The following is a 27,258-nucleotide window of genomic DNA, read 5'->3' as shown; positions in this document are numbered from 1 at the left end:
GAGTGTACTGGGGTGTGTTGGGGTATTCTAAGCAGTACTGGAGTGGACTGGGGTGTACTGGGGTGTTCTGGGGTATACTGGAGTGTATTGGGGTACACTTGGATGTGTTGGGGTGTTCTGAGCAGTTCTGGGGTGTACTGGGATGTACTGGGGTGTGTTGGGGTGTTCTAAGCAGTACTGGGGTACAATGGGGTGTATTGGGGTGTTCTAAGCAGTACTGGATTGTACTGGGATGTACTGGGGTACACTGGGGTGTGGTAGGGGGCTGCTGCAGAGCTGCCCTGGGTGTTTGTGCTGGGGCTGTGCCGGGGATGCAGGGCAGGAGCACTGGGGCCGTGTTAGGGATGCACTGCAGCTGTACCGGCACGGTTAGGGATGCACTGGGGCTGTACCGGGGCCGTACCGGGGCCGTACCGGGGCCGTGCTGGCATTGCGGTGCCTCAGCAGCGGCACATCCAGGGAGCGCTCCGGATCGGGGCCGCCGCTGGACCGGGCGGGCCGGGTCGGGTGCGCGGGGGGCCGGCGGCTGCCGTGCCGTGCCGTGCCCTGCCGTGCCGTGCCGTGCCGTGCCGTGCCGTGCCGCGGGGGCGGGCCCGGGCCCGGCGGGCAGAGCAGGGAGCCCCGTCGGGGCCGCCGGTGCCGCCCGCCCGCGGGAGCCGCCCAGCGCGGGGGCAGCCGGTGCGGCGGGAGCGGAGCGGGGCGGCGGCGGCGACATGAAGTCGCGTCGGGACAGGCTGAAGATCCCCTCGCTGACCTTGGAGTGAGTGGGAGCCGGGGCGGGGCGCGCCGGTACCGGCACCGGCACCGGCACCGGGGGAGGGCGGCAGGACCCTGAGCCATCCCCGTCCCGCTGCTTCCCTGTCCCGACACGCGCTCCATCCCGCTCCACTCCTACCCCGCGGCATCCCCACCCTCGGGCCGCAGGTCCTGGTCCTTCTTCCTGCAGTCACAGCCCCGGACCGTGCCGGTGACAGCCCCGCGGCAGCGCCAGACCACCCGCTGTATTTCCCAGCCTCAGACCCTGCGGTGTCCCTGCTGTCCTGTGCCCTCCCCCTCCAGCTCTGCCTCACTTTCCTTGCCTGACCCCCCCCCAGCCCCTGTCCCCTCCTCTCAGGGCCCCCGGGCCCCTCCAGCCCCAGGGCACGGTGCCACCGAGGGGCCACCAGCGCCATCCACCAGCGGCTGACACCTCGCCGGCACGTCTTGCCTTGCAGCTTGTCTCCGAGCAGCCAGAGCCCGACGCTGCTGAGCCCCTGCAGCCCCTGCAGCCCCTTACTAACCCTGCACCCCTGGAGGTAAGATCCCCCCCCCCCCCCCCCCCAAACCCTCCCTGGGAACCGTGGTCGCCTGCTCCAGGGAATGAGGGGGGAGAGGTGGAGATGGGGGCAGAAAGGTGGGTCCCCTCCACCAGGGATGTCCTGGGGCACCTCAAAAGGGCACGACTGTCTTTGATGGGACTCATGGAGTGATGTGGCTGGGGCCTGTGCCAACCCCTGCACACCCCAAAACCAGCCTGGCTGTGCTGCTGGCTTTGTTCTGCTGCTGGCTGGCCCATTTTGGGGAGCCCCAGTGGGGATGTTGTGACAGCAGCTCAAGCTCAGGCTCTGAGCACCCCTGCTGTGAAGGGGGACTTCGAGAATGGACCAGGACACTGTAATGGCAGCAGGGTGGGACTGGGGATGGCACCTCCTTTGTCACCTTTTCTGCTCTGCCACGTGTTGAAGGTGAGGAGGAACTGCTCTGGGGGTGGGTTCCCCTGTCCCTCCTGTACCCTCCCCCAAATGCCCCAAGCCCCTTGAGGTGCCCTGCCGGTGGAGGCGGTGGCCGGGCCCTGTGCCCGCTGTGCTCTGCCCCGGGGACAAGGTGCACCAGCTGTGTTGGCACCGCGGGTCACAGCCCGCCCTGTGCCCCGTGGCACCCGTGGCACAGAGCTGCACCTGCCTGGCACCCGGTGCCTCCGTCCATCCGTCTGTCTGTCTGCCAGGGGAGCAGCTGGTGGCGGCAGAGCGGGATCTGGCAGCAGCTCTGCCACTGCTCAGCAACAGCAGAGCCATTTGTGGGCAGGAGGGCAGGAGCCCGGGGCTGCCTGTGCCCTGCCTGTGCCCTGGTGTGCCATGGTGTGCCCTGCCTGTGCCCTGCCTGTGCCCTGCCTGTGCCCTGGTGTGCCCTGCCTGTGCCCTGCCTGTGCCCTGCCTGTGCTCTGCCTGTGCCCTGCCTGTGCCCTGCCTGTGCCCTGGTGTGCTCTGCCTGTGCCCTGCCTGTGCCCTGCCTGTGCCCTGTATGTGCCCTGCCTGTGCCCTGCCTGTGCCCTGGTGTGCTCTGCCTGTGCCCTGCCTGTGCCCTGCCTGTGCCCTGCCTGTGCCCTGTATGTGCCTTGCCTGTGCCCTGCCTGTGCCCTGCCTGCTGGCACTCTCTGCTAGCCCTGCCTGGCCACCCCTTGCCCCATGTGTGGGAAAACCAGCTTGGCCTTGTGAGTGCTCAGCCAAGGCCTTGAGGAGAGATTTTGGGGTGCTGATGGTGACAAGGAGTGGGATGAGGATGGGGACAAGGACAGGCAGTCAGTGCTGGTGTCTCATGGCTGCTGGGCAGGAGCTGAGGGGAAAGGTCTTGACCCCCTACCCAACCCAGCAGCACCAGGATTTCTGGCTGTGGCACTGGCCTGGTGAGTGTGGCAGTGCCATCCCACACAGCTCGGGAGGTTCTGGTGGCCCTGGTGTGCCACCACGCTGGAGGGTGGGTGTCACTGGCTCTGAGCTGGGATCTCCCTGCCGGAACAGGAAAGCCACTGCGGGCAGGAGGTTGCCAGGACTCTGTGGGTGCCCTCAGAGGACACATCCCATGGCTGGCAGGGGGCTCCCCGGAAGCCCCAGGCTTTGGGGCTGCCCCCGCTGACTTAGGGGCTGATGTTTGTGCTCCTCGAAGGTATCAGTAGCAGTTGTTGAATCTCCATGGTAATCCTGACCCCATTTTGGGGTGCTGCCCTGTCTCTGGGCTAACCCTGACCCCATTTTGGGGTGCTGCCCTGCCTCTATGGCAATCCCGATCTCCTCTTGGGGTGCTGCCCCACCTCCAGGCCAACCCTGACCTTATTTTGGGGTGATGTCCCATCCCCACCGTATCCCCGACCCCGTTTTGTGCCGCTGCCTCCTTTCCGTGGTAACCCCCCCACCCCCACTTCCTGTCCTTTTGGGGGGTGAGCCCCCCATCTCCATGGAAACCCCGACCCCGTTTCGGGGCGCTGCCCGTTTCCATGGTAACCCCGTCGCCGCCGGGCGGGAAGGGGCGGGCGGCAGCGGGAGGCGGCGGCGGGAGGCGGCGGGAGCCCGGCCCCGCTCCCGGCCCCGCTCCGGGCCCCGCTCCCGGCCCCGCACGGTCCCGGGGGCGCCGCTCCGTGCCGGGGGAGCCGCTGGGTGCCGGAGGACGCGGCCGGGCCCCGGCGGGGCCGCGATGTCGGACCCGAGCTGCTGGGGAGCCGCCCCGCCCGGTTACCGGGGCCAGCGGGCGGCCGGCGCCCTCCTCCAGCGCTCCAAGAGGTACCGGCGGCCGAACCGGCACCGGGGGGACCGGCGGCAGGGGCTCAGGGTGGGAGCGGCCCCCGAGGTTTGGGGGGTTCAGCGAGGTGATCGGGGTGCGTGGTTTGGGGGGTTCGGGGGGGGGGGGGTCGGGCCCGTGGTTTGGGGGGGTTCACCGGGGGGATCGGGTCCGTGGTTTGGGGGGGTTCACCGGGGGGATCGGGTCCGTGGTTTGGGGGGACAGAACACGCCACCGTGCAGGGGGGGTGGGCACCGGTGTGCGTGACTGGGAGGGGGGGATGTGGGGATGTCTTTGCACACGTGGTGGGTGGGTTTGGGGGTCCTTGCACGGGGGGCTGCCCGAGTGTGTGGTTTTGGGGGATGGAGCAGAGTGTATGGTGTGGAGGGGGCCACGTGTGGGGTTTGGGGTGGTGTTTTAGCACCTGGGAGCACAATGGGGTGTGTGGTTTAGGGGGTCTGTGGTTTGGGAGGGGCAGCAATGCATGGGGAGGTGGGCACCAGGTTGTGTGATATGGGGGGGCTGTGCACTGGGGTGTGTGGTTTTTGGGGGGGGGTCTCAGCACTGGGGGGTTTGGAGGGGCTGTGCACAACAGCTTCATCTTTTTGGGGGGTGACGAGCAGTGAGGCAGCACCCTCCAGATCCCCAGTGTGGCGGGGTGGGGTGGGCTGTGCAGCATTGGGTGGGTTGCTAGGGACCCCAGTGCCACAGGGGATGTGGGGTTTAGGGTTCCAGGGCATTAGGGGATGTTTTGGGGTGCTCTGTACCCATCCTTGGTGTGTGTGGGTTTGGCAGGGGTGTTAGAGGGAGGACATACCCTTGTGACCCCCTGTGCCAAGGTGGACACTACTGATGGGGTGGATCCCATGTGGCACATGGCCCGAGCCAGGGTGAGGGTCCCCAGGGTGGCTGGAGGGGTGGGAAGGGGCTCCCCTCCCACCCCCTTTGTTAGCAGGGCTGGGGGGTGCATAAATGGGGTGCAGTGGGGCTGCCCCAGCTCTCCAGCTGCAAGGCCAGGCCTGACCCAGGCAGGCTGGTGGTTCACATCCCCAAAGAGGGGGACAGGAGGTGCAGAGCACCCACTGAGCCCCCCAGGTGTGGGTGGTGGAGGCTGGGACCTCCCTCCAGCAGGTTTAAGGTGCTGAAGCTGGCCCAGGCATCAAAGCCTGCCAAGGCTTTGTGTGACTGAGGTGTTTAATGGGTGCGGAGGCAGAGCAGAGAGGTTCCCATTGTTGCTGTCTCTCAGTGTCAGTGTGAGCTGGCACAAAGCAACACGGTTGCTTAGCAAAGGTATCCATCCCATCCCAGCCTGGGAAGGCTCACCTGGGCTGTGGGAATTCCTGCTCCCAGTGCACGAGGATGGGCGAAAATGGCCTTTAATAATTAATAAAAGACGTTGGATGAGGTTTTCCAATCTGGGGTGGCCAAGCTGGGGGGGCTCAGGGGGAGATGTGTAATTGGAAAGATGATCTAGGCAGTCATCTGTCTCCAGCTGAGCATGATGAGGCTGTAATTCTCATGAAGGGCAGAGGATTTGCTCCTCTTTCATTGGTATTCCTAGAATCCACGGTGAGGACTGCTCTGGCCTATTTAACAGAAAGCATATGATGTTATTTAGTGGGATTAAGAGGTTGGAGGGATCCTAATTTCCCGTGGGGGATGTGGAGATGGCCAGTGCTGGGCAGAGGAGGTGGTGGCTCGATGCTGACAGGGTTCTCCTTCTCCATGGATGGCTGTTCTCACCTCAAACAGCGCAGGAGCACAGCCCAGCAAACCTGACAGGTACAATTTCCTCCCCACCACCGGGAACCCGCGGAGCAGGGACGCACCCCCGGGTGCTGGGCAGGTTCTTGAGGCTTTTTCTTGCAGTGCAAAGAAATAAATAAGTCTATTCCCAACTTGTTACCCTGTGATTCCCTTCGAGGATTTAGGATTTTGCTCTTGGGAGGTGCCTGGTGTGTGGCTTGGTGCTCCAGGGTGGGTTCATAGGAGCACCCACAGTGCTTTAGGCTGGGGTGGGATGAGGGTGTGGTGGGGTCTGTGCCAGGCAGCGTGTTGCATTTCACTGTCCAGACCCTGGTTCTCATCCCAGCCCCATTCCAGCCCTGTCCCAGCCCCATCCCTGGAGGCAGCTGAGTTCAGTGCTGTCACAAGTCATGGAGGACAAATGTCATGAAGAAACAAGGGATGCAGCTGCTTGGTTCAGCGGGTTTCAAAGTTAAACATGAATTTATCCCACTGGAAAGCAATTTTTTTTCCAGGACGTGGTGATCCATGGCATTTCCCCAAATCTCCAGGCACGTTGGAGCTGTTGGGGGATACGGAGCCAGCAGGGAAGGGAGCTGGGAGCACAGACACGTGCTCCCAGTCACGCAGCAGGAGCGGAGCCTGCTCTGCCCTTTGAGATTGTGCCTGCTCCCTTATCACCGTCCGACCCCGCCCTGCTCCCTCCACCCCGCACCCACTTTGTCCCAAACCGGTTCTTTTCTGCCTCGGGTTCACCTGCCCGCAGTGCCCGGCACCGCGCTGGCATCTGCCCCACGGCGCTCGGCTGTCCTGGCAAGTTTTAGGGACAGATCCCAGGGGAGATCAGCGGGAACTGCAGTCCCTTTGTGCACTTCCCTGCCTGGCCCTCGGTGTTCCAGAGCCCTGGCCTCGAGCCACCCATCCCTGCTCGCCCAGCTCCTGGCAGAGCGTTTGCCAGCTGAGCGCTGTGCCGTGCAGAGCATCCCGGGAGCTGCTCACGGTACCAGCCCCAGCTCAAGGAGTGCTTGGACAGCACTCTCAGGCCCAGCATGGTGTCTGTGCAGGGCCAGGAGCTGGACTTGATGATCCTCGTGGATCCCTTCCAACTTCAGGCTATTTTGGGGCTCAGTGGAGCTGCCAGGTTCTGCCAGGTCCTGCCCCTGGACATCCTGTGCTGAGGCCGGGTGCTGCTGCCGTGCCGGTTCCTCCTCCCGACGGCTGGCACACGATTTTGCTCCAGGCTTTGGGGTCACACAGGCTGTCACACTGGCTGTCACACACTTTCCATATCCCTTGAAACAAGTTCTGGATGGCAGCAGCAGCTCCACGGCCAAGGCAGCCTCAGCCCGAGAGATGCTGACAGCGATTTTCCACTCCATTTTTGGTACCAAACGTGTGGGGAGGTGATGGAGGCAGAGCAGGCAGCAGCCCCGGCGCCTGCCACCGGGGCTCGGCAGCTGTCTGTGCCCCGGGGCTGGTTTCTAGCCCGAGGTTTCCGTGCGGGAAGGATGGGAAGCAGCTGGAGATGATGTGTCAGGCAGAGGGGGGGTACAGTGGCGCAAGATGGTTGTGGGAGCGAGGGTGGAGCCGCGGAAACAGGAAACGCCGGCCTCGCTCTGTGTCACCGGTACTGGAACTTGCCTCACGAAAGGTTTGTTTTCACTTCCAAAATGAAAGCGAGGGAGGAGAGGTGAGCCCCTCGTCCCCCGGGCTGTCCCCTCTGCAGGACACAGAGGTGGCCCCTGTGGCAGTAGAGCAGTGTCAGAGCTCTTTGAGCCCTTGTGGCTCCTAAACCTCTTCCTGTGCCACTGCGGTGCCGGGGCAGGGCTGCTCACCCTGCCTCAGTTTCCCCTCCAGCACACAGGGCCGAGGCTGTGGGTTCTGGCTGAGAGTTTGCAGCTCTGCTTGGCCTTCAAGCCTGTGTTTATATGAGAAAATCAAACATTGGAGGCAGGAGAGTAGGGTTAGATGGGATATTGGGCAGGAATTGTTCCCTGGCAGGGTGAGCAGGCCCTGGCCCAGGGTGCCCAGAGCAGCTGGGGCTGCCCCTGGATCCTTGGCAGTGCCCAAGGCCAGGTTGGACAGGGCTGGGAGTAACCTGGGGTGGTGGCAGGCATCCCTGCCCATGGCAGGATGAAATGATGTGAAAGTTCCATCCCAACTCCAGCCATTCTGAGATTCTGTGATTCCAGGAAGGGGCGAATGCTTGGGGAGGGGAAGGTTTCTGTCTCCCCCCAACATCTCAGCTCAGCCCAGGTGCTGAGAAGGAACCTCTGAACCCTCCAGGGTCACTGCAGCTCCAGGTGAGCTCAGAGCAGTCACAGGATGTGTGTCCTGGGGGACACCCAAAGACCCCTTGTCCTGGGTGCAGAGGAGGGGTTTGGGGGGCCCTGAGCAGCTTCCCTGGTGGCTGAGACCTTCAAAAGAGTTGGGGCTTCTGGTTTTAGCTCCACTAAAACCAGAGCAGGAGGAGCCCTGCAGAGCAGAGATGCCAGAGAGGTGAGGAGTTCTGTCAGGTGTGGAGCTCTGTCCATGTGTCTGGAGCTCTGTTCCATGGGTGTGCAGCTCTGTCCATGTATCTGGAGCTCTGTTCCATGGGTGTGCAGCTCTGTCCATCTGTGTGCAGCTCTGTCCATCTGTATGGAGCTCTGTCCATGTGTTTGGAGCTCTGTCCATGTATCTGGAGCTCTGTCCATGTATCTGGAGCTCTGTCCATCTGTCTGGAGCTCTGTCCATCTGTATGGAGCTCTGTCCATGTGTTTGGAGCTCTGTCCACCTGTGTGCAGCTCTGTCCATGTGTTTGGAGCTCTGTCCACCTGTGTGCAGCTCTGTCCATGTGTCTGGAGCTCTGTCCATGTATCTGGAGCTCTGTCCATCTGTGTGCAGCTCTGTCCATGTGTTTGGAGCTCTGTCCATCTGTGAAGAGCTCTGTCCATCTGTATGGAGCTCTGTCCACCTGTGTGCAGCTCTGTCCATCTGTGTGCAGTTCAGTCCATCTGTCTGGAGCTCTGTCCATCTGTCTGCAGCTCTGTCCATGTGTCTGGAGCTCTGTCCGTCTGTCTGGAGCTCTGACCACACCTTGGCTCTCCATCAGTGTCTTGTACACCCACCTGGAGATACCTGTTGTGAATCCCTGTCCTTTACACCCTGGATGCCACATCTGGCCGTCCCTTCTGTTTTTGGGATCCGTGGAGAATCCCTTCTCTTCCAGCTCACCCCCTGGGTGCTGTGGGTGTTTGTGGCCGTGGGGTGATGTTAAAAGCTGTCCTTTAATTAGCAGCATCTGTGTGGGTTCCTGTTCCCAGCTCAGTGAGGAAACTCAGTGTCTTTGAGGAGTCTGCAGCCTGAGGAAGCGGAAATAGGGGAAGGGGAGGCTCCTCCTCGTGCCTGAGCCTCTGCTCTGGGCCGTGGATATTTGCAGTTTCCTCTTGGCAGAGTGAAGGAGAACTTAAATGAGCCCACAGTGCTTTAAATGGGGTTGAAATGTGGGAATGGGGTGTGACAGGAGTGGGGAGCAGCAGGGGGAATTTTTGAGGCTGAGCCACTCTTGCAAGGCAGCCTTGGGCTCAGGGCTGAAAGGAAAGGAAAACCAAAATTCCTGTGAGGATGGAAATCCTGTGAGCTGGGAGGGTGGGAATGGAGATGGGGATGTGAAGACCCAGTGCTTGTGGATGTGGCCTTGCAGAGGTGCTCTGTGGGATGCTGGGCTGTGGGACCAGGATGGGATTTCTGGGGAGTTTTGTGGTGTCAGGGTGCTGGTGCTGCTTTTCACCTGGTGCTGGTGCACGTGGCTCCCTCCTGCTGCCAGACCCAGCACAGCCCAGCTGGGGCAAAATGCCCACAAATTCCTGGTGACACTGCAGCCTCAGGGGGCTGGGACTGTCCTCTCTGCTGTGACATGGGGACCACCAAGGGCAGGGGGATTTGTAGGAAATGGGGGCATTTGCCATGCATTGGAGCGGGTCAGGTTGTGGCTGCTTGGCATTTCCACTGCTTCCTCCTTTTACATCCCTTTTTCTATTCCTGCCTGGGGCTGTTGCCCAAGAGGCCTCCTGCCTCTGCCCTCCCCAGTGAGCCAAAACCAGAAGTGGGACCTTGTTGGGACAGTTCTTTGTTAAAAATAGCCCTGTCTGCCCATCTCCAGCAGCCTGGGCCTGGGCATGGATCTTCCTGTGGCAGGAGAGCTGTGATCAGTGGGGTGACAGCAGCCATGTTCCCTGGCACAGGAATTCATGTGCAAGCAGATATTTATTTATGTGCCTGAGCCCATCCAGCTCTGGCTGTCATGGATTAATTAATTAATTAAATTAATTCCTCTCTTTCTTCCCCAGTTGCCGAAGCAGCAACAGGAAGAGTTTAGTGGTGGGCACCCCCTCTCCGACCCTCTCACGGCCTCTCTCTCCTCTCTCCGTGCCAACAGGTAAGGGATTAACCCACTGGATGCTTCAGCATCTCCTCAAACTACCCAAATATTTATACCCAAGGCTTCAGCACCTTGTTAGCAGCAATGGGCTGGCTCCAGGTGCCTTCTCCAGGGGAAATAGGTTGGGAAGTGCCTTAAACACTTTCCCCTGCAGGAGCAGCCTGAAGCACTCTGGACATTGTGCTGGGGTGGGTTTTGGGATGAGTTTTCCCCCTTTCTCCCTGCAGCTGGGAGCAGTCCCTTGGACAGCCCACGGAACTTCTCTGCCAGCACCTCCATCAACTTCCCCTTTGCTCGCAGGTGAGCTGCCAGCCCCAGTCCCAGAGCAGTAAATCCTCACTAGTAAAGATCATTCCCCCTCCAGGGAACTGTTCTGTTGATCTCAAGTGACTTCTTTTGCTTTTATTTTTGCTTTTCTTCTGCCTGCTTTCTGGCCTGGTGGTGTTTTCTCTGCCGTGACTGGTTCCTCCTGCCACCCCAGCCATGCTCCTCGGACTGACAGGCAAGTACCAGGGATGGGAATGGGCTGCAGTTTGGGGAGGTGTCTGCTCCACATCATCAGGGACCTTCCTTTCTAAGTGTTCAAGGCCAAGCTGGACAGGGCTTGGAGCAATCTGGTCAAGTGGAAGGTTTCTCTGCACATGGCAGGGAGATGGGCTGGGTCTTTGAGGTCCTTTCCAGTGCAAGCCCATCTGGGACTCTGTGATTCTTTATTTGCATCCCTGTGTGGGGAATTTTGCACCAGGACTGAGCTCCCTGCAGCTCTGGGAGCAGAAATATCTCTGTTCTCATCACACCACCCCTGGCTGGGTGTTCAGCCCCATCTCAGACTCCTGATGGATTCTCAGAAGATGTCCAGGGATCTCTCGTCCAGGTCCCCACAGAGGCAGCTCCTGCTGCATCCCCTCCCCAGCCCACGCCCTGTTTAACTTATTAATTAATTGCACCCATGGGGGGTGGGTGGCTGATTTTAACCCATCGATTGTCACGTGGAAACAAGCCCGAGGCTCTGCTGGTTTGCAGGCTTGTAACAGAGGGAACAGCCAGGCTGTGGGGTCAGGAGTTTGCGAGTGCTGGAGCTGGATGTGGCTCCCTGCCAGCTCCTGCTGTCCTTGACCCCACCAGGGAAATGGCAGTGGGAGGTGAAGGGCCTTGTCTTGACCTGGTTGTGTCCCCATCCCTTGGAAACATCTCCAAGAGGAAGCATTTGCCTGCGTACGAGCACTTCCCTTCCTGTTTATGGCCAGGCTCTGCTCCCCGGCGCCTGCTGTCACAGGATGAGTCTTTGGGAATCCCAGTTTCTCACCAAGAAAACTCCCAGCAGGCTGAATTTTGCTCTAATTAAAAATCAGACTCTCAGACTCTTGCAGGCTTTTTTTTTTTGCCCTGTGTGAAATGCATTCAATGGCGCCCCAGCTCTGTCCCTTTGCAGTGACCCTGCTGCCTGCCACTGTCCCTGCAACACCCCCCTCACCTGCAAACCCCTTATTTCACCCCATCTCAGTCCATTCTGAAAAGAGATTTCAGGGCTTTATCCTCAAGCCACACCTGTGTCCTGTTCCCCATCTTTTGGCTCTGATGCTGTTGATTTGCATTTAGATGTTGGGTTTTTCCCCGTGTGTGATTGTTGTGCTTGCACTGGCAGGGCTGATGGCAGAAGGTGGTCACTGGCTTCGTTACCCTCCTCTGGCTATGGGACCAACACCCCCAGCTCCACGGTCTCGGTAACATTTGCTTTCTCATGGTAGCAGATGATAAGATCCTAAACCCCCCTGATTTTTGGTGAAATGCCTCCCAAGCTCCATGGTGCTGGGTTCTAAAGGACCCTGTGCTTTAGCTGCATCCTGCTTCCTAAATGAGCTTTTAAAAAAGTCATAAGGCTTGGTTGTGGGCTTGCAGCACCCCTGGGGTTACAGTGTCCCATTAGAGCATCTCTGGGTTAACTTCATCCCTGGGGTTACAGCATCCCTGGGAGTTACTGTGTCCTAGGGTCACAGCATCCCTGGACATCAGAGCATCCCTGGACATCAGAGCATTCCTGGGAATTACAGTATCCCTGGGAGTTACAGCATCCCTGGGAGCTACTGTGTCTTAAGGTTACAGTGTTCCTGGGGTTACAGCATCCCTGGGCAGGAGAGCATGCCTGGGAGTTACAGCATCCCTGGGCATTAGAGCATCCCTGGGAGTTACAGCATCCCTGGGAGTTACTGTGTCCAAGGGTCACAGTGTTCCTGGGCATCAGAGCATGCCTGGGCATTAGAGCATCCCTGGGAGTTACAGCATCCCTGGGAGTTACAGCATCCCTGGGAGTTACTGTGTCCAAGGGTCACAGTGTTCCTGGGCATCAGAGCATGCCTGGGCATTAGAGCATCCCTGGGAGTTACAGCATCCCTGGACATCAGAGCATTCCTGGGAATTACAGTATCCCTGGGAGTTACAGCATCCCTGGGAGTTACTGTGTCCTAGGGTTACAGTGTCCCTGGGCATCAGAGCATCCCTGGGAATTACAGTATCCCTGGGAGTTACAGCATCCCTGGGAGTTACTGTGTCTTAAGGTTACAGTGTCCCTGGGGTTACAGCATCCCTGGGCAGGAGAGCATGCCTGGGAGTTACAGCATCCCTGGGCATCAGAGCATTCCTGGGAGTTACAGTGTCCCTGGGAGTTACAGCATCCCTGGGAGTTACTGTGTCCTAAGGTTACAGTGTTCCTGGGCATCAGAGCATCCCTGGGAGTTACAGCATCCCTGGGAGTTACTGTGTCTTAAGGTTACAGTGTTCTTGGGGTTACAGCATCCCTGGACATCAGAGCATCCTTGGGAGTTACAGCATCCCTGGGAGTTTGTGTGTCCTAGTGTTCCTGGGAGTTACAGCATCCCTGGGTGTGACAGGACTGAGCTGCCTGGGAGGCTGGAGTTACAAGGGATGGAGCTCAGTGGAGCTTTGAGTGGGAGAAAGGGGGATTTTGGGCTGGTAGTGAGCAGTGCAGACCTCCCTAGCCTGCTCCTGTCCACATTTCACACTCCCAAGCCCACCCCACGCTGCCTGTCAGTGCTTCCAGCCTCCTAAGAGGATATTTCCCTCACGGGCTCGCTCACTGCCGGGAAGCACAGCCCATCACTGATCTCCTTCATCCCTCTCTCTCTCTCTCTCCCCAGTCATCTTCATCCTCCCAGGAGCGCCTGCACCAGCTGCCGTACCAGCCCACCCCCGACGAGCTGCATTTCCTTTCTAAGCATTTCCGCAGTACGGAGAGCGTCACGGACGAGGAGGGCAGGCACTCGCCCTGCCTGCGCCCACGATCCCGCAGCCTCAGGTGGGAGGCAGCTCCCAGGACAAGGCTGCCTTGGTTTGGAAAGCCAGGCCTGCTTAAGGAAGGCAGGAGCCTCCCCTGAAATGGGAAATGTAAACCCCCTCCCTCTGAGTTATTATCAGTTTGAAATTAAGGGGCTCTCAGGTAAAGATAAGGAAGATGGGAATAGGAATAACAGGTCTTTAGTAGGAAAATTAAAAATACAAATGCAATAGTGCAGAAAAGAAAACAAACCACTGACAGAGTCAGAATAGGAGCTGACCCCCTGTGGGTCAGGGTGCTGGCACAGTCCCATTCCATGCCAGCTCTCAGGCAAAGATATGGGAATAGAAATAACAGTTATTTACTAGGAAAATTAAAAATAGAAATGCAATAGCACAAACAAACAAAATAAAAAACCAAACCACTGGCAGAGTCAGAATAGAGCTGACCCCCTATGTGTCAGGGTGGTGGCACAGTCCCATCCCAGGGGGGCTCAGGGTGGTGGCACAGTCCCATCCCAGGGGGGCTCAGGGTGGTGGCACAGTCCCATCCCAGGGGGGCTCAGGGTGGTGGCACAGTCCCATCCCAGGGGGGCTCAGGGTGGTGGCACAGTCCCATCCCAGGGGGGCTCAGGGTGGTGGCACAGTCCCATCCCTGGGGGGCTCAGCCCTCCTGCAGTGCCAGCTGTGGTTCTGCTGGAGCAGGGATCCTGCACAAGGGGGGAGTTTTCCTCTGGAGCTCCAGGGCTGCTGGAGATGGGCCTGCTCTCCCTCTGGGAATGCAGGGGAGCAGAAAGCTGCTCCTCTGGGAATGCAGGGGGCAAAGGCTGCTGGGCTGTGCCCAGGTCAGATTGGATCCAGGTAGGAATGCTTGGCTCCTCCCCTGGGCAGAGCATCTCCCCATGGGATGGTGGAATTTGATCAGCCCTGCAGGGACACTCACTGGCCATGGACAGCAGAGATCTCCTGGAGGGAGGGTTGGCTGTGGGAGAGATAAAGAAAACTGCCCCATGGACAGAGGAGAACTGCCCCAGCTCTGACAGATGGGAATAGAACACACAACCCCACTTCCAACCTAAGGCAAATGCTGGCACATCCAGGGCACCCTCTGCCCTGTCACCAGCTGTTCCTGGGGTGTCCTGGTCCTGCTCTAACCTTTGTATGAAATTACCTGTTTAGATTCATGTCTATACAGGATGCCAGTATCATATAGCTGTTCTAGATACAGTTTAACTATATCCTGGTGTCTTTTTTTGTTCCCTGGGTATTTTTGGTTTAATCCCTGTTTCCTTAGGAAAGTAGGAAATGCTCTTGGGCCAGAATTTGGCTGGAGTCAAATATTTCCAATTTCTAGAGGGAATCTCCTTGAGGACTTTTAAGGAGAAATTAGTTTATTTAATATTAGGTACTTTCCAGTCGGGATTAAAAGTACACCCTGATATTCTATCAAGACCTTGTAATTTACCCAGGGAGTGGAGACCTTTTTCATGTCCTCCATGGTGAGGAGGATCCTGTTCTAGACCTTGAAGAACATGGGACAGGGGTTTCTTGGAGACCCCTGCCTCTCACAGGATTTACTTCTCCCCTGTCCCAAACCCTGAGGTGGGTTTTCCCCTTGCAGGGAAGTGGAGGAAGTTTGGCTTGAGGTTGTAGGTGCCTCATCCCTGGAAATATTCAAGGTCGGGTTGGATGGGGCTCTGAGTGAGCTGGCCTGGTGGAAGGTGTCCCAAAGTGTTCTGTGATTCCCCATGATCTGGTTCTCAGCATCTTCTCAGCTGCTGGGATGTGGCATTGCTCTCCTGGCAGCAGGCAATACCTGTCTCCTCGGGCTGGAGCTGGAGAAACTGGGATTTGTTCCACAGTAGTTGCTTTGCAGCCTCTTGCTCAGTTGTCTGAATGATTTTGGTGGCGAGGAAGGGATCACTAAGCAGAAGCCCAAGCAGTGGCCATCCTTCTATGACTTACCTGCTGTTAAAAAATAAAAATCCCATTCCTGGGCTTGGATCAGAAAATATCACTTTTCCTTGCTGGGACTGGCCTTTGCCTCTACCAAAAAAACCCCAACAACCCACAAGGAGTGCAGGTGACTGGGCATTTGTGGGCTGGAGAGAGGAAAATTCGGAGAAGGCATTGAGCCAGTGGCCACAGCATTGTGTGACTGACCCTCAGCTGTACCTGCTGAGCTCCACCTTGCTGCTCCAACACCACACCCTGTGCAGTGAGCCCCCCACACTGCCCAGCACCAGAGGCTTCTGCTTTTTGCAGGGGATGTTTTGGTTAAATCCTCTTTTCCCTCTGAAAAATCTCCAGACCCTCTTTGCTACCAGAGGCAGAGCCACAGCCCTGCATGTTGCTGGCTGAAATTTCATTAAAATCAGATTAATTATCTGACTGGTGTTTGTAGGTGGTGAGATTTTCACCCAGGAGAGGCCAGTTCTGCAGTTGGCACAGCACAGGCTGGGGCAGGGCTGGGGCTGGTTTTAATCACAATGTTTATTATTTTATAGTGGTTAATGAGTTGCTGGCTGCTCCTGTGACTTGCTTTGCATAATGGGATCACCAGGCAGAGCCCTGGGAGGAGCAGTGTTGGGTGAGGGAAGGAGGAAAACCATGTTTAACGAAGGTTGCTGTGTCCACCAGGAGGTTGGGTTGGGTTTTTTGTTTGCTGGTGAGCTGCAAAAATGGCAACAATGGCAAGAAATTGTGGGATCTAGAGGAAGGGAAAGATGAGCTCATTCTTCAAAGCTGAGGGGATGATGGAACATCCAGAACCCCTCAGTTCTGGATTTCCAAGTGAGTTGTGTTTGGGGACCTGGGTTAAGCTTCCCTAGACCACATCCCAGGGACCTCCAGTGGCTGAGATGTGCTGGGAGTGCTGGCCCAAGGCTGGTGGCTCTGCTTGGATGAGTTTTCACCACTTGGAACCGGGAGTTAGGAGGAGGGACCAAATTGCTCTCCAGGGGTAGTGGCTGTTTGCTCAGATGTGGAGGAGTGGAGCCTCGTAACGCCGCCCTTCTCCTCCCTCTGCAGCCCCGGACGGACGAGCGGAACGTTTGACAATGAGGTGGTGATGATGAACCATGTCTACAAGGAGAGGTTCCCCAAGGTAACGGCCAGGACCTGGGGGATGAGCGTGTTGGTGCCTCCATGGCATCCAGGCAGCACCTTCTCCTCCCTGTGGGAGGATGGAATGCGTGGGTAGATCACGGGGGTGTTGGGGACACTGGGGACACAACAAACCTGGGGTTTGTTATCCACACCAGTGCCCCATCACACAAGCAGGCAGAGGGCTCTGGAGACTTTGGTGGAGCTTTTGCAGTCTGTTGGAAGCTGGTTCCCAGGTGGGCCTTGATGTGTATGTGGATATTTGAGCTGCAGGAGGTGGTGGGATGAGATTCTGGATGGCCAGACCCAATGCAGGAGGTAGGATGAGATTCTGGCTGGTCAAATCAAATGAAAGAGATGGTAGGGTGAGATCCTGACTGATAAAATCCAGTGCAGGAGGTGGCAGAGTGAGATTCTGGCCTGCCAAACAGAGTCCAGAAGGTAGGATGAGATCCTCTATGGTCAAATCAACTGCAGGAGGTGGTAGGGTGAGATCCTGGCTTGCCAAACACAGTCCAGGACGTAGGATGAGATTCTGGCTGGTCAAATCAAATGAAAGAGGTGGTAGGGTGAGATCCTGACTAGTAAAATCCAGTACAGGAGGTGGTAGGATGAGATCTTGACTGATAAAATCCAGTGCATGAGGTGGTAGGGTGAGATCCTGGCTGGCCAAACACAGTCCAGGAGGTAGGATGAGATCCTGGATGGTCAAATCAAATACAGGAGCTGGTAGGGTGAGATCCTGACTAGTAAAATCCAGTACAGGAGGTGGTAGGATGAGATCCTGACTGATAAAACCCAGTGCATGAGGCGGTGGGTTGAGATCCTGGCTGGCCAAACACAGTCCAGGAAGCAGGATGAGATCCTGGCTGGTCAAACCAACTGCAGGAGGTGGTAGGATGAGATCCTGACTGATAAGACCCAGTGCAGAAGGTGATAGGGTGAGATCCTGGCTGGCCAAACCCATGGCATGGGGCCGTTCCTGGCCATCACCATCCTCTCTGCCTAGCAGGCCACAGCCCAGATGGAGGAGCGCCTGCAGGACACCATCACAAACTTCTCCCCGAGCAGCACCCTGCCCCTGGCTGATGGGGTGCTGGGCTTCATCCACCACCAGATCATCGAGCTGGCCCGAGACTGCCTGGCCAAGTCCCAGGGAGCTCTCATCACCTCCCGCTACTTCATGGAGCTGCAGGAGAAACTGGAGAAGATGCTCCGAGATGTGAGTACGGGGCAGTTCCCTGCCTGGTGCCACCTCCTGAGGCCACCAAGAGACACCTGGCTTCTGTCTCTGTTCCCAACAGGCTCAGGAGCGTTCTGAGAGCGAGGAAGTGAAGTTCATTGATCAGCTGGTGAGGAAGCTGCTGATCATCATCTCCCGGCCTGCCCGACTTCTGGAGTGCCTGGTAAGACATGGAAGCTCCTGTCTTGTCTTTCATGGTCTGTGCCAGCCCAGAGAGGAGGCAAAGCCTCCAGGGTGCCCCTGGATCCCTGGAAGTGTCCAAGGCCAGGTTGGACGGGGCTTGGAGCAACCTGGGATGGTGGAAGGTGTCCCTGATCTTTAAGTTCCCTTCCTGCCCAAACCATTCTGTGACTCTGTGGTTTTCAGGTTTTTTTTTTTTTTTTTTTTTTGGTTGATTTGCTGAATTTCTAAAGCAGTGACCTTGTGCTGTAGTTCCTGATGAAATTTTCATCTCCTTTAGTTTTCCTTCCAAGGCCAACTCACAGAGCTACATGTTTTTTTCCATCACCCTTGACCTGGGGAATGATGAGGGAACGATGCATCTGGGGCCTGTCCCCAGTTACAGGTGTCATCTGCAAGGCTTAGAGGAAAAGTTTAACTTTGCAAAATCTCTCTCCTCAACTGTGCTTGGTTTTCCCCATCCAGGAGTTCGACCCAGAGGAGTTTTACCATCTCCTGGAAGCTGCAGAAGGACATGCCAAAGTTGGACAGGGAATAAAGACTGATATTCCCCGATACATCATCAGCCAACTGGGGCTTGTCAAGGACCCACTGGAGGGTAGGCAACCACTTGGGCTGGGGGCTCTGAGGTCTGCAGCAGGATGTGGACTCCCAGTTTGGCCACTGGTGATCACAACTGAGCACTGGGAGGTGTCGGGGAGCCCTGCAGGGCTGAGCTGGTGTCATGGCAGGGAGGTCACAGCAGGACCAGGACGATGGCCAAGTCCTTCTGGCCAGCCCCATGTCCCTTATTATTGCTTCCAACACGTTCAGCAAAGCAGATTAAGCTCAAAAACACTTAATCCATGGCCCTGGGGGGGAATCATAATCCCTGGAGAATGCAGGAATGACTATCAAAAAAAAAAAAGAGAATTATATAAATGTTTAACCTCGTGTTGAACCTCTTAATGTCATGACCTGAATTTCTCCACACTATAGCTCGAGCAAAGCATGTGGCCAAATCCCCACGGGGTCTCTGAGTTTGGGGGAAGAGTGCTTGAGCAGGGGGTGATTTTGGTGGGTGTTGAGCATGAGGAAAGTGAAGACCATCCCTGTCATCTGCAGAAATGGGGCAGCTGGACCACTTTGACAGCGGGAACACCATCACACCGGAGAACGATGACACCTGTGAGGTGAGCGTGGTCCCACCTGCATGTCCCACCTGCTGCCTCCAGATTCCTCCTGCCTCACCCCTCACCAAAGATCCTAGCAGCTGTCTTAGACTGGCAGCTGTTCATTTTGGGGTGATTGATGTATTCAAGGGGAAGATCTCACAGTCCCTCATTTGGCTTCTTGAGTGGACAGAGCTCAGAGTGGGCTCTCGATCTGCCGAGCATCTCGGGCTTCTGCTTTGGGGTTTGTGACTGGAGGGGGCTCTGGCAGAAAGAAGCTTTTGGAGGTGGTACATGATGGTGCTTGGTGAATTCCTGCATTAAAAACCTGTGTGTTCCTCAGAGCCAGCCTTCAGTCCCTGTCCCACGGAGGAAGCCCTGCGAGGGCGACTTCGAGACCATCAAGCTGATCAGCAATGGGGCTTACGGGTGAGTTGGGGAGTTCCTATCAGTTGTCTCCCTCCATAAATGACTCCAAAGCCCTTCTTTGTCCATGCCCTGCGGTGTGGGGTGGTCAGTGCTGGTGGCTGGAGGACTTGGATTGAGGTCCAGCCGTTCCCCCAGGGCCGTGTACCTGGTGAGGCACAGGGAGACGCGGCAGCGCTTCGCCCTGAAGAAAATCAACAAGCAGAACCTTATCCTGAGGAACCAGATCCAGCAGGTGTTCGTGGAGAGGGACATCCTCACCTTTGCTGAAAATCCCTTTGTGGTCAGCATGTTCTGCTCCTTCGAGACCAAGCGACACCTCTGCATGGTCATGGAGTACGTGGAAGGTGAGAGCAGAGCTCGGGGCTGGATGGTGCAGGGAGGAGGGGAGGATATCAAAGCCTGAGCATCAAGGACACCACCCGGACATCTCCTGCCCTGCTTTGCTCCAGGGCACAGAGGGAAGCACAGGGAGAAGATTTTATGATCCTGATCTCCTTGGTGAAAGTGGTGACCGTGGTCACCTAGGCGAGCATTTGTGCCCCATGCGTGGGGATCAGCTGCTCAGAGGAGCTGGCTGGGAGCCTGCTGGTCCTGCTGACCTCGCTGCCTTCCCTGAGCCCTCCGTGTTCCCACAGGGGGGGACTGTGCCACGTTGCTGAAGAACATGGGCCCCCTGCCCGTGGACATGGCCAAGATGTACTTTGCTGAGACCGTTCTTGCCCTGGAGTATCTCCACAACTACGGCATCGTCCACCGGGACCTCAAACCTGACAAGTGAGGGTGTGGGTCAGGTCTGAGCAAGGGTGGGGCTTTGAATGGGGAAGGGAAAGCCAAGAGGGAAGGGCAGAATGGGTTTTGTTCCCCAGAGACTGGTTCTGTGCTGTTGCATCAGGACCAGAGGCCCTGGGGTGCAGCTGGTCCATCTCAGGTCTCCCCAGAAGCAAACAGCAGCATTGTGGGGTGTCTGTCTTCTCCTGCAGTTTGCTCATCACCTCCATGGGCCACATAAAGCTGACAGACTTTGGTCTGTCAAAGATTGGCCTGATGAACATGACCACGAACCTCTACGAAGGGCACATGGAGAAGGACACGCGGGAGTTCATGGACAAGCAGGTACGAGGTCCTGCTCCACGTGGCTGACCTGCCATCTCTGGGGTCCCAGATCACCTCGGGGTTTGTTGCAAAGGTCACTGCAGAGGTGTCAGCCCCTGCTTCCCACACAGGTGTGTGGCACTCCGGAGTACATTGCCCCCGAAGTCATCCTCATCCAGGGCTATGGGAAGCCCGTGGACTGGTGGGCCATGGGCATCATCCTCTACGAGTTCCTGGTGGGCTGCGTCCCCTTCTTTGGAGACACCCCCGAGGAGCTCTTCGGGCAGGTCATCAGTGGTGAGTGACAAGTTTGTGCTCCCAGCAGCCAAGGCTCATCCTTTAACACGTGGGAAGCTCCATTCCCTCCTGTCACCCTTGCTGAGCAGTGAGGAGGCTCCTCAAGCTTTCACTTCCCACTTTGGGAGGGTCCTTCCCCTGCTGCAGCTCCCGAGTGACTTTCCTGTTGCCCAGAAGTGTCCAAACCCTTTCAGCCACCTCAACCCCCTTTTCCTTTTTCCTTGCAGATGAAATTATGTGGCCAGAAGGGGACGAGGCTCTCCCTGCCGATGCCCAGGACCTGATCACACGGTTGCTGAGGCAGTGTCCCCTCGAGCGCCTGGGCACTGGTACGCATGGCAGCCCCCTCAGACCTGGCACCTTGATTCCCATCAAATTTGTGTGGCTTTGAGTCCAAAGCATGTCCTACCATGCTGAGAGTGCTTGGAGGAGGTCTCCTGCTCAGGGTTCCCCCCAGGAAGGCTGCACAGGGCTCCTGTCCATCTTTTTTAAGCTGCTTGCTCTGTGTGGAGGAGACACTGTGCTGGTTGGGGTGGCAGTGGGAGCACCCTGGATCCTGTCCATGTCCCTGACAAGGGTTTCTCTGCCTGGCAGGAGGTGCACATGAGGTGAAGCACCATTCCTTCTTCCTCCATCTGGACTGGAACGGGCTGCTGCGGCAGAAGGCTGAGTTCATCCCCCAGCTGGAGTCGGAGGATGACACCAGCTACTTTGACAGTGAGGCCAAATCCATCCACCTCTGCCAATCCATTATCCCAGCTGCACTTTGGATGCTCCCATGGAGGATGAAAATCTCCTGGGTGAAGCTGGTGGCTTTACAACCCAAGTCACAAAACAGATACAATCCTCTTTCCAGGCTGCTTACCCTTACCTGCGTCCCCCAAAACTCTCCTGGGATTTGGGGCTGGGCTGTCACCCTTTGGGGCCCTGCTGCAGGCAGGATGTGGGGTGCTGCAGGCAGGGTGACATCCCTTCCCCTCTGGCTCTTGCTTTCAGCTCGCTCTGAGAGGTATCGTCACCTGGACTCGGAGGATGAGGAAACCAACGACGAGGAATCATCGGTGGAGATCGGGCAGTTCTCCTCCTGCTCCCACCGCTTCAGCAAGGTGCTCCAGCCCCTCCTGCAGCATCCAAAATGCTTTGGCACCACAAACAGCGTGGCTGTGCCGAGCATCGCTGTCTTGGCTGACACCACAGCACCCAAACTCCCAAATTTCTGCTCCTTGCTGATGGCTCCTCTCCTTCTCAGGTGTACAGCAGCTCAGAATTCCTGGCGGTCAACTCCACCCTGAGCCTGTCCTCCTCTGACCGGAGTCACTGCGACGACAAAGAGGAGCGGTGGGACCGGCACTCGGGAGATGAGGACAGGAGCCGGCCAGCGGGCACCGAGCCCCGGTGCGTGGGCAGGGGGGCTGTACTGCTGGTGTGGGCTCTTGCCAGTGCCCAGGGCTTGTGCCAGCACCAAGGGTTTGTGCCAACACTGTGGGTTTGTGTCAGGACTAAGAGTTTGTACCAACACTGAGGGTTTGTGCCGGGACCGAGGGCTTGTGCTGACACCACGGGTTTGTGATGGCACTGAAGGGTTTGTGTTATTTCTGAGGGGTCAGTGGGATGTGTCCTGGGGATGCTGCAGTGGCTCAGTGCCATCTGCCTTGCCCACCTTAGCTTGTCCTGAGCCCTGCTGCTCTTCCCATGCAGCCTCCGCTCCTGGACATCCGGCAGCTCCACGCCGTACACCTCCCGGCACGAGCGGAGCCGCAGCCCCACGGCGCTGCCCAGCACCCTCAGCCTGGACACCATGCCCAAGTTTGCCTTCTCCTCGGAGGATGAGAGCCCTTGTGTGGCATCCAAGCCAGACAGACCCAAGTTTGTGGTGGGAGACTCGGACGCGGGGACTGGCAGTGCGGTGAAGCAGTCGGCGTTATCCGGTGCGTAGGCTGCGGGCACAGTGTGGGGATCTCAGGGGACAGCCAGGGTCCTGCATGGCACAGGGTGGCTTCTCCACATCCCCAAACTCTCCCTCCTCCCCTCTGTGCAGCCGATCTGGTCAGCCTGAACCGCATCCGCCTGCGGAGCAACAGCACCGGCACCAAGAACTCGACTCCCCGGAGCCTGGAGCCGAGCAGCGGCCGTCGGCTGAGCACCCAGAAGGATGTGCCGGACAGGCAGAGAGCCTCCCTGGGCAGCCGTGTGCCCAAATCTGCCTCTGTCTCAGCCCTGTCCCTCATCATCACCTCAGGTCTGTGTGCTGGGTGATTTACCCTGCTGGATGGCCACTCTCACGTGGTTTTTCCAGACTGAGGTGGCTCCTTCTGCTTGCAGATGACTTCGGTGGCAGTGCCCTGATGAGCCCCATCTCCCCTCACTCCCTCTCATCCAACCCCTCTTCCCGGGACTCCTCCCCGAGCCGAGACTCCTCTCTGGCCATCGCCAGCCTGCGGCCACCCATCATCATCCACAGCTCGGGGAAGAAGTACGGCTTCACCCTGCGAGCCATCCGCGTCTACATGGGCGACAGCGACGTCTACACCGTCCACCACATGGTCTGGGTACGTGCCCTGGGGTCTGGTGATGCCTTTCCCAGTGGGAAAACCCCAGGAGGAAGCTGGAATCCCAATAAAACCGCTCTGTTTGGGTTGCAGAGCGTGGAGGAGGGGAGCCCCGCGCAGGAGGCCGGGCTGAGGGCAGGAGATCTCATCACACACGTGAACGGAGAGTCCGTGCTGGGTTTGGTCCATCGGGACGTTGTGGAGCTGCTGCTGAAGGTGGGTGACCAGAGCCACTCTGCTCTCCCAGGACATCAATTCATCATTGCCTTTGCTGGCAGCTGAGGCAGGAGCTGGCTCAGATCTGGTGCTTCAAAGATTTGTTTTCCATCCCCCAGAGTGGGAATAAAGTGGCCCTGCGGACCACTGCCCTGGAAAACACCTCCATTAAAATCGGTCCTGCAAGGAAAAACAGCTCCAAGACAAGGATGGCACGGAGGAGTAAAAAGAGCAGGAAAAGGGATGGCCAAGACAGGTAGGTAAAACTGGGATCAAATGGCATTTGTCCCAGTGTGTGGGTACTGGGGGAATGCTCTGCATCTGCCATATTGGGGTGTCCAGAGGGGTCTGGTCCTGCCTGTACTGGGTTGGATGCTCTGGATCTGCCATATCGGGGTGTCCAGTGGGGTCTGGTCCTGCTGCCACAAGGTCAGCAGACTTGAGACTAACAGCTTTAAGGAGAAGCCAAAGTTATTCCTGTCCCCCCAGCAGGAGAAAATCCCTTTTCAAGAAGATCTCCAAGCAGTCGTCGGTCCTGCACACCAGCCGCAGCTTCTCCTCCGGTCTCCATCACTCGCTGTCCTCCAGCGAGAGCCTCCCGGAGTCCCCCACGCACAGCCTGTCCCCAGGTCCCACCACGCCGTGCCGCAGCCCCGCTCCCGACCTGCCCTCAGGTACCCCAAGGGGGGATATTGGCTCGGGGCAGGGCGGGATGCTGCGTGTCCCTCGGGGAGGCCGCGTCCCTCCACCCCTACAGTGACCTTTTCTCTTTGTACGGCAGATGCTGTGTCCCCTCAGAGCACCTCTCCCTCCTCCAGCACCCCAACGTCACCCGCCGGCCACGTGCGCCCCAGCTCCCTGCACGGGCTGGCCCCCAAACTGGGTGGGCCACGCTACAAAGTGGGACGTCGCAAATCCACCAGCAGCATCCCCCCCTCGCCCCTGGCCTGCACCCCTTCCTCGGCCCAGCGCCCGCCTTCCCCGCAGCGCTCCCCATCTCCTCTCCACGGGTACCCCAAAACCCCCCATTCCTTCCAGGGCAAGACCCTGTCCCCCCCCACCATCGTCCGGCAGAGCTCCCGGCCCCGCAGCGCCGACTGCCCCCGCTCCCCCCTGCTCAAGCGCGTCCAGTCGGCCGAGAAGATCGTCACCATCCTGGCCGAGAAGAAAACCGCCGGCGGCCGCAAGCTGGGGCTGGAGATGTCCACGCTGGATGGGGAGGCCATTGCGGAGGGGGACGCGCTGCCCTACCCCGGGGAGCACGGGTACCACCCCGGCAGCTCCCGGCTGGCAGAGCGCCACGACCGGGACCAGGAGATGGTGGTGATGCGGCGCCTGAACCTGTCGGAGCGCAGGGACTCCTTCAAGAAGCAAGAGGCGGTTCAAGAAGTGAGTTTTGACGAGCAGGAGACGGCGGCAGGAAGCGAAGATGGTGGCAAGAGTGAGGAAGGGCAGGGCGCGGCTGCCCAGGGCGGCACGGAGCCGCCGCCGAAGCCGAAGCCCGGCACGGTGCCGCAGATCGCGGTGCAGGGCTCGGAGAGCGACGAGCAGGAGCCGGCGGTGGCCGAGTGGGAATGCCAGGGCTCCTACCCCATCGGCAGCACGGAGCAGCCAAACAGCAGCATCTCCTTGCCGTGGTGGGATGGGTGTGAGCACCGGGACCGTGGCTCCCAGCAGCAGCGGAACTGCGGGCAGGGGTCACCCGGCCACTGGCAGGTGCCAGCACAGGGCCAAGAGCGAACGGGGGCTCATCTCCCGGCTCCCCGGGGCGTGTGGAGCGGGGCCAAGCATGCCTGAGCCCCACGCTGGCACCAGGGATTGTTCAGGCTCCCTGCAGCATCCCAGTGCCTCCCCAGCTCCCCGTTGTGTGCGGCAAATCCATGAGAAAAATGTCCCCGGAGCCACTCTGGACCCTGGCCGGGCCGGCTGTGCCCCGGCACTTCGCCCCCCTGGAAGGCTTTTTGTACTCCCTGAAAGATGCTCATATTTTTATAGAGACGCAGGAGCTTTTCCCGCAGCGGCGTTTCCCCGGCTGGGCCCTAACCTCTGTGTACAGAAAGGACTCGATGCAAATATTCCTTAATTAATTTATTACTTTTTATAAGCTAAACGGGCAGTGCAGGACTGTCGCAGGGGCCAACCCAGCTCTGGGAGTCCCAGCCCTTCCCGTGCGTCTCCCAGCTCCCAGCCCACTGTTTTCTAACCCACTCGCTTTTCCCTACTTTTAAACTTCAATTCTAGCTGGAAACACCCCAGATCTCCTAAGAACCCCATAACTCTAATATTTAAAATGAAAACAAAACCCCAAATCCACAGCAACATCCCTGAAATGCTGGTGCTCCAGGCTGGGCTGCAGAGGGCGGGATATTCTTTGCATATGCATCATCAGATGATGAGCATATGGATCATTTTATAAGCTTATAGGAGATATAAAAAGGGTTTAATTATTTTATTTGGAGATTTTATAGCCACCTGGCTCCACTGGCCCTTCCAGGTGGGGAAAACTGAGACATTCCCCAGATGGGAATATTAATGGCATCTTTAGAGTCAGTTTTTGCTCTTTCAAAAAACCCGTGGTGTTGGTTGGTCAGTGCACAGACACCTACAAAATCCCAACTTACCTTTTTTTTTTTTTTTTTAATTGTCCCAACCCAGTGAGCATTTGTGCTGCTTCACTTACAATTTGAGAGTTTCACCCCTTTCTTTCCCTCCTCGTTGCTCCTTATCCAACAAACAACAGCTGAACCCAGCATTTCTCCCCCATTTCTACCGTTTTCTGGGCTATATACGTTTCCATTTGTTGATGCATGTTCTGGCTACCCCCCGCCGTGGTTTGATGCCGTGGTGGTGACAGGGGGACATCCCTGGTTTGCCAACCCCGCTGCCATCAGGTGTCACCGTACCCCCGGTGGATTTTTGGGCTGCGTGTTGGATTCTTTTGTGCACGTGTGGTTTGTGCCAGGCTCCGTATCCCGCTTCTCCCGTTCAACTGGTGCTGTTAAACCCCCCCAAAAACGAGCAACCAGAGCTGCTCCGTGTTTCCTTTGCTTCTCCCTCCACTCTCTGTATGAAGGTCTTGGAAAGGCAGCGGGGTTTTGGGGAGACACCGGGCACCCCCTGCCCACTGGCACGGTGGCATGGGGGGGCTTGGCTGCACACTGGTGGCGTGGATAGGGTGGGAAGAGGGTTTTTTAAATGGGAAATGTCTTAAAAGCCAAGGGGACTGTGTGTTCCTGCCCAGTGCCCGGCTCTGTTCGTACCTTCGGGAAGTTTTATGTTGGATTAAAATTGTCCCTTGCGCTGAGTGTGGCGTCCAGTGGCACTGGAGCGTGCAGGGCAGCGAGTGCCCGCTCTGGGGGTGATGGCAAGGGGTGAACGGGGTGCCAGCACAGGTGGGAGGGGATGGGAGGTGGCCCTGCCGTGGCACCGGGGTGGCTGGCACCCAGCCTGGCTCGGGTACCGGTGCGGTGCCAGTGCCCGGAGCAGTGTCCCACACCCCAGTGACCTGTGCCCAGGGCAGTGCCCCGTGCTTGGTGCCACGCCCCACTCCAGGTATGCCCCATTCCCAAATCCATGCCCCATTCCCAAATCCATGCCCCATTCCCAAATCCCTGCCCCATGCCCTGTCCCCGTGCAGTCCCCGGTGCCTCATGCCCGGTGCAGTGCCCCGTGTCCGGTGCTGTGCCCATGTCCAGTGCCCGCTGCAGTGCCTGGTGCTGTGCCCTGCTCCCGGTACAGTCCTGGTGTCCAGTTCAGTCCCAGTGCCTGGTGCAGTCCCGGTGCTGTGCCCCGTTCCCCGTTCAATCCCGGTACAACCCCGTTCAATCCCGGTGCTGTGCCCCGTTCCCTGTTCAATTCCGGTTCAATCCCCGTTCAATCCGGTTCAATCCCGGTTCAATCCCGGTGCTGTGCCCCGTTCCTGGTTCAATGCCGGTTTTATGCCCCGTTCCCGGTTTAATCCCGGTTCAAACCCCGTTCCCGGTTCAATCCCGGTACGATCCCGGT

At 58.1% G+C, this 27,258-nt stretch overlaps 1 protein-coding gene across 5 annotated transcripts in view; it reads left to right on the top strand.

Moving 5' to 3' along the window:
• The window catches only part of MAST3 (microtubule associated serine/threonine kinase 3), a 29,893-nt gene extending 3,336 nt beyond the window's left edge, over positions 1-26,557 (top strand). Inside the window, exons 1-27 of one of the 5 annotated variants that reach the window (XM_059870233.1) lie at positions 3,384-3,533; positions 9,609-9,697; positions 9,928-10,000; positions 10,182-10,202; positions 11,346-11,424; positions 12,856-13,013; positions 16,022-16,097; positions 17,109-17,318; positions 17,401-17,502; positions 17,985-18,117; positions 18,624-18,691; positions 19,014-19,099; positions 19,235-19,443; positions 19,735-19,873; positions 20,080-20,212; positions 20,323-20,488; positions 20,716-20,817; positions 21,083-21,205; positions 21,485-21,594; positions 21,738-21,883; positions 22,187-22,416; positions 22,527-22,727; positions 22,811-23,037; positions 23,131-23,253; positions 23,373-23,509; positions 23,746-23,927; positions 24,035-26,557. In XM_059870233.1, the coding sequence (XP_059726216.1) occupies positions 3,448-3,533; positions 9,609-9,697; positions 9,928-10,000; positions 10,182-10,202; positions 11,346-11,424; positions 12,856-13,013; positions 16,022-16,097; positions 17,109-17,318; positions 17,401-17,502; positions 17,985-18,117; positions 18,624-18,691; positions 19,014-19,099; positions 19,235-19,443; positions 19,735-19,873; positions 20,080-20,212; positions 20,323-20,488; positions 20,716-20,817; positions 21,083-21,205; positions 21,485-21,594; positions 21,738-21,883; positions 22,187-22,416; positions 22,527-22,727; positions 22,811-23,037; positions 23,131-23,253; positions 23,373-23,509; positions 23,746-23,927; positions 24,035-25,050 (4,425 nt within the window). In that variant the 5' untranslated portion in view covers positions 3,384-3,447 and the 3' untranslated portion in view covers positions 25,051-26,557. Of the gene's footprint in view, positions 1-3,383; positions 3,534-9,608; positions 9,698-9,927; positions 10,001-10,181; positions 10,203-11,345; positions 11,425-12,855; positions 13,014-16,021; positions 16,098-17,108; positions 17,319-17,400; positions 17,503-17,984; positions 18,118-18,623; positions 18,692-19,013; positions 19,100-19,234; positions 19,444-19,734; positions 19,874-20,079; positions 20,213-20,322; positions 20,489-20,715; positions 20,818-21,082; positions 21,206-21,484; positions 21,595-21,737; positions 21,884-22,186; positions 22,417-22,526; positions 22,728-22,810; positions 23,038-23,130; positions 23,254-23,372; positions 23,510-23,742; positions 23,928-24,034 lie in introns of those variants that run through there. The other 4 variants (XM_059870232.1, XM_059870236.1, XM_059870237.1 and 1 more) reach the window with 4 other exon arrangements.
• Positions 26,558-27,258: the final 701 nt, after the last annotated feature.

This window comes from Haemorhous mexicanus, chromosome 29 (assembly GCF_027477595.1).
Source record: "Haemorhous mexicanus isolate bHaeMex1 chromosome 29, bHaeMex1.pri, whole genome shotgun sequence".
In the NCBI taxonomy this organism is placed as follows: domain Eukaryota; kingdom Metazoa; phylum Chordata; class Aves; order Passeriformes; family Fringillidae; genus Haemorhous; species Haemorhous mexicanus.
This window is presented reverse-complemented; position numbering and strand designations above follow the sequence as displayed.